We start from the raw sequence: 12481 nt of genomic DNA, 5'->3' as shown, positions 1-12481 counted from the left end.
TTATAAAAATTTTAACGTTCTATCTCAAACAAAATATTTTCTTAAATGTCTCAAAGGAAAAGTGATTAAAATAACCAAAGGAAAAAAATCTGCGTCCTGCTTTAGTGTTGTAAATTTATAATTCTACTGAGTCCAAGATCGAACTTTCTTTTCCATCATAGGATCACCAACTCCAATTTCTTGGCTGCTGATTCACATGTGATCAGTAGCAGCCAGAACAAAAATGACACAGGGCAGGGTCATCTCCCACAACCCATCTGTTTCCCTCTCTTGCTGGCCTGATTCCACCTCATCTTTTCTCCACCCTGCTCCCTTTTGGGGCTGCATGCCTTCTGCTGGTGCCGGGCGGCATATGTAACTAGAGGCAACAGCACAAAATGTGTTAGGGAAATGGAAGCACTCAGGCAGAGAGCTGATAACTCTAAAAAAGTATACACTAGCAAGATTCTCTATTATGACCCATGACGAGAGTTAGTTTCATGCAACCAAATTATGATTCTTCTGAAAAAAAAAAAAAATTCTGTATGAAATTTGTTAATCAATTAATGAACTTTCTTTTTAGCTGGATAGGTTTTTACTTTGACTTTCCTCAGTTTATCTTCAACATAGTAGATAAGCCAAAATATTTAAAACTTGTCCTGTCTAAGCAGAATATATAAAATTAGACTTGAAGAAATTTAAGAACAAGCATTTTCTGAGAGCTTACTATATACGTACTAGGTACTGCCCTAGGTCCTACAGTAGAAGATGAGGGAAATATCAAGTCTTGGCTAACCAGAGCTGCCTTCATCTCTGTCACTACCATCTCCATCATCTTCAGGTATCTTAAAAACTACTCAGACTTCTAGAACTGGCAAAAGGCATCCCTCTTCATCTTAGAGATCACCCGAAACCAAGGAATATGAGAAACAGAAAAACATAAAATCGACCTCGAAACAGTGGAAAGTACATGGAAGAGTGGTATGATAGGTTAAAGATGGCTGCAGATTCTCTGCCACTTCTCCCACTGAGAGGTGATATCTATTTCCCCTCCCTTGAACCTGAGCTGGCCTGTGACTACCTTGACCAATGGAGAACAGTGGCAGTGATGCTATTCCAGTTCCGGGTGTAGACTTTTAGGAGAACTGGCAGCTTCCGCCTTGCTCCTATTGTTGCTTACTTTTACTACTATTATAATATATTGATCCTCCACTTGATGGTTACTTCACTGAGTAAAGGAATTCTGTCTTATTTCTTTTTGACTCAAGTACCTACATACAATACTTGACATAGAATAGGAACTCAATAAATATTTGTTAATTTACTGACTATATTAACCTCACAGCAATCACAGCATATACACGATCAAAGTCTGCACTCATTGATTAAGAAAAAAAGAGGGAAAACAGTTCTATTGTACAGAGGTATTTATCTTTAAACAGAAATATACAGAAGATCGGAAAATGTTTCCTGAGAGAAGTAACATTAATATTTAAGAAAGATCATAAAAAATGGATATGACTGACAAGGATTCACTTATTTTTCATTCATTCTTTCAATAAATATCTATTAAGTAGCTACCATATGTCAGATACTGTTCAAAGTGCTGGGGATAATACAGTAAATAAAACAAAGTTCCTGCCATCGGGGAGCTTATATTCATCCAAGAGACAGAACATCATGAACAAAAACATGGATGTGAGAACACAGGGAGTATATTCTAAAAAGGCAATCCAGTTTGGCACGTGGCATGGATCAAGTACAAATTATATGAGCTGTGCCTGGAATGGCAAGCTGAGTTGAGCTCTAGAGAGTAGAAAGTGACATGATCAAATCATGTTTTAGAAAATTAATTTAGCAGTAAATACAATACTGAACTGGAAAAAAAGAATATGAAATTGAGAGGAAAGTTATCAAGCTACTTCATTAGGCAAAGTATAACATGTTGAGATCCTGAATTTGAATAGTAAATACAGAAAAAAGAGAATTACCACACAACACAGAATCATATCGGGCACAGAGCAGGAACTCAGATCTTTGTTAAATTAATGTTGAATGAATGAGACACAATTTATATGTGATAGGACAGGTCTGTGTTTGGTTGTGGGGGCGAAGAAAAGGGAGGTGTCAAAGATGACTTCATGGTTTTAAGCCAAAGTGACTGCTAGAATAGTGATTCTACTAATAGAAACAGGGAAGAAAGGAGAAGGAATTTTATCTGAGGGGATGATGAATTTGATTTTGGATACTGGGTCCAGGAGCAAAACCAAAAAATAAAAATGGAAACGTCATTCCATTAGGTACATGAGAAGAAAAACATGCAAACAAAGGTAGAATGATAGAAACAAAAGAGAATACAAAATTAGAAAAGGCATAACAGAAAAAAGCAGGAAGAATAAAAGAGGCAGAGGTACCGCTATAAGAGAGTGATAAACTGCTATCACACCTGACTGCTGATAACTCAGTAATTCCTAGTCTCAGGCTGCCTGCTTTGAGTCTTAGCCCATCCCTCTAACTCCTAAAATTATCATATACAGCTGAGTATCTAATTTCGTTATCAGTACTTTCTACTCATACTATTTTAGAAGAAGCTCAATAAAGCTGTAACTTTATAATGCTGAGGGGCAACCAGCTGTCCCCAAACTTAAAGACACAAGTAAGCTCAATGGTTTATATAAAAGGACGTGAACTTACCAGCTGGAAGCAGCAGAAACAAACAAACAAAAAAAGTAGAAAAGTAAAATATATGTTTTATCCCCAGGCTTAACTCCTTTCCTACTGATTACCTTTATGTTTTCTCAACAAGCCCCTGCCAGACAACCATGGTGTTGGGTATACATGGGAACATTTTCCCTTAACTGAGTGACACAAATTGCCTTTCAGTCTTAGGTCACCTAAGACCTTCCTGGGTGAACCTGACTTCCATAAATTCACTCAACAAATATATATATTGATCAGGCACTGTTCTAGGCACTGGAAGTGCAATAGACAGAAACATCCCTGATTTCATGGAGCTTAAAGTGAAAGAGACATAAAAGTAAATATAGAATTAAATAATTTCAGATAACTATAAACACTATGTGTGGGGAGCCAAGTGGCTAATTTAGATTAAATGATCAAGAAAAGTCTCATTGAGGAAGTGATATCCAACATTTAATGAGTATTTACTGTAAGTGAGGCAGTTTATGTGTCTGTATTCAATCTTCTTAATACTAAAGAGGTACTTACTTATATTATCCAATTTTGTACATTAGAGGAAAGAAAGGCACTGAGAAGTTCAATAACTTGAATGCACGCAACCAGGCTCAGAACCCATGCCTCTCACCTACACGATTTGACTCAATCAAATTTTGACAGGCAGCAACCAGCCATGAAGAGGAAACGGCAATATGATGTTCAAGGGCCATGAGGTGAGAATGAACTTGGCATCTTCAAGAAACTGAAAGATCAGCACAGCCAGAGAACAGAAAAGGAGAAGAGAAGTATATTCTATGAAAAACTGGATGCCACTGGGAGGTTTTAAACAATGGAGTGATATGACCTGACATATATTTTTAAAAGATCACTCTGGCAGCTGTAGGGGAACTTGTTCACCATGGTCTTCAGCCTCACTTTGAGTCTGGTATCATTTACCGCTCTGCCTGGCCCCCTAGTAACAACTGCAATCATGTTGTTTTGGGAAAAGTTATGATATGTCACCTGTAGCTTAATACATCTTAATACATCATTTCACTGAGTTTGGTGATATGATCTTGAGCTAGTCACTGTGAATAAAAATTGATTGTTATTATCTATCCTGTTATCTTAAAAGGTCTTATGATAAGTTATTCTGAAAAGTACCGAGTTTAATTACAAGGTGGTATTTCGTTGCAAACATTTAACAGAAATTTAACAATTTGCCTTAACCCCTCCCCCTAGACTGTTTGAAATTTAAAGCACTATTTTGGCAAGATGACTGTTACATTCCTTGAGCTACATTCATGCCCACAAACACTACTGATGTGCTTTCCTTATGATTCCTAATCCCTCTTATACAGTGTCCAAAAATGTTCCAATTTTTAAATGTGGAATTCTATTTGCCTTTTACAGATTTCTTCTCTAAGAGAAAGAATAATGGACGTTTAGAAGTCCACATGCTATGTATAAAAAACCAGAATAAATTTAAGTATAATATAAACATTTTGTGTATTCACCTACAAAATTATGTGATCTGTCATGAAACAATTTTCAAGTTAGGAATTCTCCTGTCGTTTCCACTCTTACACCAAAACCTCATACTCCAATAAGCCAGGACAACATAAAGTGTTGCCAGGTCACAGCAGAAAATCTGCCAGAGTGATCCTGTTCAGGTATGAATAATCTGAAAAAGACTAGTTATTTTTGAACATACTAACTTTGGAATGAAAAACTTATTGAGACAAACTTCACCTAGGATGAAGACAACAGTTGGGGGAAAGGGAAGACATTTACAGTATTGTGCTTTGTTTCTACACTACAATGAGCGTTTGAAGAGATGCTCTATTTTCCAGTGCCAGAGCCTCCTATCCTTAGGTTTCCCAACGAGCTCTCTCCTGTATCTTAAAATTACACTTTCTCTTTATAAAAGGAGCCATGAATATTTTCCTAAATTCTTGAATTATCTTGCCATTAAAAAAAAAAAATCCAGAACTGTCACAATTTTGTAGAACATCCAAATCAGTAGCCCACACTCAGAGAAAATGTACATTCAAGACTAGTGTGTCTGTGGGTCAAGCAGAAAAGGCCAGGCTACAGCTCCTAGGCACTGACTGGTACTATAATGAAGGTTCCTCAGGGCAACGTACACATACCGATGACAGCACTTCAGCATTAAAGCCGAAACACCAAGGTATATTACCAGCATGCTTGTCGATTATTCCTCTGATTACACTTTAATTACAAAAGTTAACTTATTAATTAAAGGAATCGACTCTGGCAAGATCAGTTACCATACAAAAGCTCTGGCTCTTCACATTACCTTCACAGTACACGGTACAGAGTTTGTGTTTAAATATGCATTAAATATGCAGTTTCTCATGGTCATTAAAGGCTTCAATCCAGGTATAAAGTCTGGAAATATAATGAATTTCAGCAATGTAAATAAAAACAGTTCCTAAGTCATGGCTCATTATTGTTCCCTTCTGATAGCCTCCTACTTCAAACAGTATTACTCTCAGCCAATTAATATTTCTAAAAAGGTATTGAGAATTTCTGATGGAGAAAAACGTAACAAACATTATTAAATACAATTTTAACTAAGTACAATTATATTTAAACCTTTAAAATAAAAAAGAGAGAGTAGAGGCAAAGAAATCCATTTCCCAAACAAAGCAAATAGTACAATGAAGTGCTCTCCAAAGTACTGTGAGAATTTCCATATTACAGCGACATCTAAGAACAATTATTTCAGAATTTATAAAATTCTAAAACACACAGCAGAAGCAGCCATCGCAACACATTGTGAAGACATCTGTGTAGGCAACAAGCATGACGCGGACAGCAAAAAAAGAAAAGGTAAATGCATACCAGAGTTAAAATCTTCAAATATGTTGTTGGTGGCATATCTTAAAATGGAAATGTTCTAAATTAATCAAGGAGAAAGGTAGCACACTGGTGATCTCTATGTAAAAAAGAAACAAGCATCTAAATGTAATAAAAGTCTTGGATGGCATAAAAAAAACAATACAATGGGAAGAGAATGATAAGTGTTTTTAAGTATCAGAGACTACCAATAAGCAGGAAGTAAAAGAACCTAATCTGGATCATTGTGACAGGCACTAGAGGTTCTTGGCCACTATCCACTTTCCCCTTCGTCCTTCATAACAGAATTCCCGAATTTTAGCTGAGTGCATGCCAAATAAAGACTGCATTTCCCAGTCTCTCCTGCAGTTAGGTGTGGCCATGTAATCTGAGTTCAAGCCAATGGGACATGAGTAAAAATATTGTAATTTCCAAAAAATATCCTTAAAACAATGGGGTACATCATGCTTTGGATCTCCCTCCTGTTGCTAGCTGGAATGTGAATGAGGTGGAAAAAGCCCCATATTGAGAATGACAGGGCAACAAAAATAGAAAGACATTCCTTGACATTGCGGAATACCACACCAGCTCTGGGTTACCTATCTCTGGACTTTCATGTAAGAGAAAAATAAACTTATATGATGTTTAAAGTCACTATTATTTTACTTTTAGGGAGGGGGAGTCATAAATGGTTGAACACAATCCTAATACAGAATATGGTGCCAGGAGCAGAATGCTTCATAAGAAAGAACATAAATGGCACTGGCTTAATACAGTAGTAAGCGGTGAGCACTCAGACACTGAAGACTGAAAAGCTAGAGATCACTGTTATGCAGTGGGGCAAAACACCTGGTTAAACCACTACCTGATTACACTGGAACGCTATAGCTTTAAGGGAAATAGTAGGAAAGATTCAGAATGCTATATGTTGGCTGCTCCTCCCAACAGTCAACAGAACTATTCCAGACAGGTAAAACTCAGGCTAGAGCTAGTCAGTCAGTAAGCAGAGCTATAAAGGAGTTCATCTTTGCTAAGGAAGATGTACTCTTTCCTGTGGCCTGCAATGCAAGTTCACTAAAAGCCTCTTACTTCAGAGCCTTAGAGAACAGAGAGTGAAGCACCCTGTACTCCGAAGTGGTACAATTAAAAGCAGTGGCTGCAAAATGGAAATAAGACTGGAGCTCTGCCATGTAAAGCCTATGAACCCAACTGCCAAAACAAAAAGAGGAGGAGGGACCTCAGGACTGCTTTCTCATACAAGCCAATTGTTTCAGGTAGACTCATTGTAGTTGGCATTAAGATGGAATGGAAATGGGCAAGGCACAGTGGTGAGCAAGTCAAAAAGTCACCAGGCTCAAAAACAACGCTTAATCCATAAATTTATTCTTCTGTCAGGACAGAAAGTCTTCAAATTTCCTACACAGTAGCAATTTAATAACTGATACGGGTCGGTTACTTTCACATGTTACTAATTCTCCTCTTTTATGAATAGTAATTTTTTATTGCTATCATCCTATTTCTATTATACTTATTGTATACTAATTGTTTTGGAAGCAGTTACCTCATATTTTAGTTTACAGGCCCTGAACAAAACCCGATAAAGACTGAACATTACTCAGACATCCTGGGCTTTGAGCTGAGTACAGTAACTAAATGAAATATTGGAGTAGTTTCTCTCAGGATGAAGTGAACGTGTTGTGTATGTGGAAAAATGGGTACACATGTATATAAGAACAACCAAAGGGGTAGACTGTAGCCAAAAAAAAAAAAAAAAAATCCTAATCATATCTCCAAACCCATTTTCCTTCTCTCCAGCAAATAGCAACTCAGATTAAGGACTACAATTCTTAAACTCCCTTGAAACTAGGCATAATCATATGACAATATTCTTGCCCAGGGGCTATAAACAAAAGTGCATACAACTTCTAAGGAGTATAAAGGGAATAAGCATGTCTTTGGCCCTCCCTCCTTCCTGCTGACTGGAACACAAATTGTATGGCTGGAGCTTGAGCAGCCACTTCAGATTATAAGGCAGAAAATGCAAGCTTAAGACAAAAAAAAAAAAATAAAACTATCCTTAAAGAAGCCCAGACTCTGGATTTACACCTATTAAAAGATCTTAAAAGAAACTGTTTCAAATATTCAAAGAACTAAAAGAAATCATGTCTAAAAAACTAAAGAATGACGTCTCACCAAATAGAGAATATCAATAAAAAGATAAAAATTATAAAAAATGACCAAACAGAAATTCTGAAAAAGCAGAACAACAAATATTTCCTAGAGGGGTTCAAGCAAATTTGAGCAGGCAGAAAGAAAAAAAAAAAAAATCAGTGACTTTAGGATCAATCAAGATTATCCAGTCTGAGGAAATGATATAAAAAAGAATGAAGAAAAATGACAGTGTCCCTCAGAGACCTAGAGGACACCACCAAGCATATCAACATATGCATAGTGGGAGTACCAGAAGGAGAGGAAAGAAAAAGTAGAAAAAAATACTTGAAGAAATACTAGCTGAAAACTTCTCAAATTTAATGAAAAACATTAATCTACACATCCAAGAAGGTCAATGAACTCCAAGCAGGATAAATAAAAAGAGATACGCACCTAGACACATCCTAATCAAACTATAAAAAGACAAAAAGAAAACCCTGAAAGCAGCAAGGAAAAAGTGACTCATCGTGTACAAATGATCCTCAATACAATTAACAGCTGATTTCTTATGAGAAACCAGAGAAGCCAGAAAGCAGTGGGATGACATATTTAAAGTTCTGAAATTAAAAAAAGCCTGTCAACCAAGGATTCTATGTCAAGCAGAACTATCCTTTAAAAAAAGGAAGGAAAAAAAAAGGAGAAAAACAAAATTGAAAGAATTTGTTGCTAGCAGACCTGCCTTACTGTACTAAAAGGAGTCCTTTGACTTGAGAAGACAAAAATCCGTATGAAGAAATAAAGAGCGCCAATAAAAGTAAATATAAAGGGCAATATAAATGCATTTATCTTTCTTTTTTTTCCTCCTGTATGAAAAGACAACTGCATAAAGAGTTTTAAATATGGGTGATAAGCACACATGCACAAAAATTTAATTTGTGACAGGAACAGCAAAACAGAGGGGTGCAGAGCTATACAGAAGCAAAGCTGTTGTATACTATTGAAATTAAGTTGTTATTAATCCCAGTCAGAGTGTTAATATGTAAATTATAGTGTCCCACCTCTGGGATCCTAACATGAGGGACTCCATGGACACACTCACCTAGAAAACAAGCAAAGCTAGTGAAAACTATTTTAAAAAATGTTAAGTCTCTGGATATGATCCTAAAGGCAAACAGCAAAAATAAAGTATTCAAGAAAACCTACTAAAACTCAGTAACACTGAATATCTGTGGCATTTGAGCCATGATCCACTTCATGGCTAAGTTTGATAGAAGCTTCGCTCCAGGTGGGAGTGGCTAAGAAGAAGGCATTCCTTCTCTCTTCAGCTCCCAATCAAAAATCAATCACCAGAAGGATCAGGCCACCAGCATTTCTCATCTACAACTCCAAGTTGAAGAGGCTAAATTCCTCGTGAGCTGGACCAGGAGCTCATGGGCTCTCTTCCTCCAACCAGCCCCTTTCCACAGGAAAGAGGCTCCATCCAAGGTGCAGCACAGTCTGAGAATATTGGGTCCCTAACTGTGTTCTCTCCAGCTCAAATGGCAAAGGTTACACACCAGGAGAGGCAAGCCAGAAAACTAAAAGCTAGCCTCCTGGCCAATGTCCAGAGTAATGACTCAGAAATTCTGTCCAGAAAGAGAAGTAGTCCATAAAAAAAGAAAACTCCAAACTCTCCCCAAAGGAACTAACATTATTTGACACAGACTGTGGGTAAATTCAGGCCCAAGGAGGTTCTCGGAAAAAATCTCTTAATCAGGAGCAAGGAGCTACACTGCGGGGCACATAACTCACTACTAAGAACCAAGGAAAAAGGCAGCTAAAAATAGCCTCTTCTGGGGTCAGAACGAACCACAAAGAGTGGCCAACGAACCACAAAGAGTGGCCTAAAATACTACCCCCACCCAAATTTAATTGGATCAGACTAATGAACAATTAATGCCAAGACAATTCAGTGAGGGAAAGAATAATTTTCAGCAACTGGGACAACTAGATATCCACATGCAAACAATAAAGTTGGACCTCCCTACATGACACCGTAAATACATACATACACACGCAATTAACTCAAAATGGGTCAAAGATCTAAATGTAAGAATTAAAAATATAAAATTCTTACGAGAAAACAGGTGCAAATCTTCGTGACCTTCAATTGGACAAGTTTCTTAGATACACCTAGGGTATAACCAAAGGGAAAAAATAGATAAACTAGACCATCAAAATTTTTAAATTTTGTGCATCAAATGATACTAACAAGACGGAAAAATAAAAACCTGCAAAAATGGGAGAAGATATTTATAAAGTATTTATCTGACATTTGTATCTAGAATAAAGAACTTTTACAATTCAACAATAAAAAGACAACCCAATTTAAAAATGGGTAAAAGATATGAATATATACTTCTCCAAAGATGGCATACAAATAGCCAATAAGAACATGAAAAGATGCTCAACATCATTAGTCATTAGAGAATATGAAATAAAACCACAACCACGATTGGATACGTCTTCACACGCACCACGAGAACTAGAACCAAAAAGTCAGATTATAACAAGTGTTAGCAAGGATGTGAAGAAACTGGAATCCATATTATAAAATCATATGATTTCATTCATGTGAAAGTCCAGGACAGAAAAACTATAGAGACAGAGTAAATTACTGGTTCTTTATTTGGAAAGTAGGGAGAGAGACTGGGAGATAGTGATAACTAAATTATACAGATTTCTTGAGGTTATAAAAATGTTCTAAAATTGACTGATAAAGCTGCACATACAGGGAATATACTAAAAACCACTGAACTATGAACGTTTAAAAGTTGATTTTTATGTGGGATCTGTATCTCAAAAAAGAAATGTACAGTGGGCGGAAAAAAATACAATGACTCGAGTACAATTTGGTGCTACTCCCTCAATTCATGCTGAGGTGCCAGCAGCCTTACCCACCATTACTTTTCCATCCATGCAAGTATCAACACAGTGAAATGAGCAATAACATTGTAGTATTATTATAAAAACAGTTTTGAACTTGTGACTCCCTGAGAATTAATCAAAGACCCCTAGCAGTTCATTTGCAAACTTCACTTTGCAAACCCCTGGACTAGACTATAAGCTCCTAGAAATAGGGAACAAATCCTCTATCTACATGTGAGGCAGCATAGTGAGTCAGAAAAGGAGCATGGGCTTTTCTGTTAGGCAGACTTCGGTTCAAATTCTAGGGCTGCCATTTAGGTTACAAGAGCTTAAGTGCCCTATGCCTCAGTTTCCTGTGCTATAAAATGAGGATAATACCTCCCTATATAAAGTAATTTAAGACCATCTGAAATATAACGGGTGTTCAGTAAATGTTAGCTCCCTTCTCATTTTGTTCCCAACCAGCTACTACAGTGCCTTACATACAGAAGATGCTCAAGTACTCAGTGGAAGTTAATTAGCTGCTTCATATAGATCTATGTAAGTCAAAGTTCTAAGGTGAACTTTAAATGCTAGAGTTAGATACAAAATATTGAGATATGTCCAGATATTTTCCACAAAAATATTATATTCACCTTAAGGCATATAACGGAAAATATAATCTTCTTGAAAATTCATCCAATTTTTAAAAAATCACTCGCATTCTAGACAAGTAGCAGTGAAAAGTAAAATGGTATGTTAAATGTTAGAAATTGCTCCACACCTCTGATTCAAAAACATTTTTATGGCCTGCATATCTCTGTAGCTCAACTATCCGACATAGTCACTATCTATAGTGACTTCATTAGACTATATGGTGATGAAGGGCATGAATATTTCAGTCAAAGAACCTGATTTTACATACCTACACTACCACTTACAAGGCTGTGTGACCTTAGGCTAATTAGTAGTCTTCATGGGAATAATAATGTTTACAGAATTACTGTGAGGATTAAATGAAATAATATGAGAAGCGCTTATAACAATGCCGACACAGAGTAAGAACTAAACAAATACTATTTTTAGGCAATGTTTCTAATTTAAATACACTCCAGGGATATTCTTTTGTAGCATTCTTATACAGCACCCTGGCAACATGTATAGATGTAATTTTTAAAAACCAAACTCCAGGTGCTTTTTTTTGATAAGTTACTGATCTCAGTAACTTTGGGGTGAATGCTGATAAATCTTTAAGTATAAAAGCTTTCCATTTATACTATAAACTTATTTTCCTCACATTTCAATGGGAAAATATGAGAGATTCTAAATTATGGTATAAATCTGGAATCCCTTAGATTACTCCTTTAAGAAAAGAAACTATGTTTCCAAGTCAGGCTTTGGCTTAAACTTCAGATTATTACAAAAATGGGACTGAGGGAGATAACACGAATTTTCTTTGCACACCACCATACCCCAAACTTCAATAAGTTAAGTATATCTTTAAAAATATAAAACGTCTACTAGAAAAAAACTCCAATATGACATCTGACTAAAGAAGTTTGTTTTCTGTCACCATTAAGACCATTAACGAGACAGAACGAAAGACTACAGTTGAGAAGCCCAAACATTCCAGACATGAGTGTGTTTTCAACTTTAAGGACCTCATTTTGGAGTGGGGGAAAGAAAGTCTCCTCCACTCCAAAGAATGTTGTGTACACAGTAGATATTAACCATTTTGTTGATAATGACCAAATGCAGAAAGATAAATACGTAAATAAAACACCACCTTGGCCCCAAACATGACATATTAATGTAAACACTTCTAAACATCTCCAGGATACTACCCATCTTTGACATGCCTTCAAAAGCTAGGCAGAAAAGAGCAGAGACAAAGAAAGCCATTGCTGTTCAACATAAATCTGATATC

The 12481-nt window shown here is 36.5% G+C and overlaps 1 protein-coding gene across 11 annotated transcripts in view; it reads right to left on the bottom strand.

Moving 5' to 3' along the window:
* MRTFA (myocardin related transcription factor A) overlaps nt 1-12481 on the bottom strand; it is a 170927-nt gene that overhangs the window by 113347 nt on the left and 45099 nt on the right. For 5 of the 11 annotated variants that reach the window (XM_039863375.1, XM_039863376.1, XM_039863378.1 and 2 more), the window contains exon 1: nt 5524-5574. The exons of 3 other annotated variants lie outside the window; for them this stretch is intronic. In XM_039863375.1, the coding sequence (XP_039719309.1) occupies nt 5524-5559 (36 nt within the window). In that variant the 5' untranslated portion in view covers nt 5560-5574. Of the gene's footprint in view, nt 1-5523; nt 5575-8726; nt 8767-9784; nt 9841-12481 lie in introns of those variants that run through there. 3 more of the 11 variants (XM_039863383.1, XM_039863386.1, XM_039863387.1) reach the window with 2 other exon arrangements.

This window comes from Pteropus medius, unplaced genomic scaffold (genome assembly GCF_902729225.1).
Source record: "Pteropus medius unplaced genomic scaffold, Ma_sr-lr_union100, whole genome shotgun sequence".
Classification (NCBI taxonomy): Eukaryota; Metazoa; Chordata; class Mammalia; order Chiroptera; family Pteropodidae; genus Pteropus; species Pteropus medius.
Note: the sequence above shows the minus strand (reverse complement) of the source record. Positions and strands in the feature narration are given on the sequence as shown.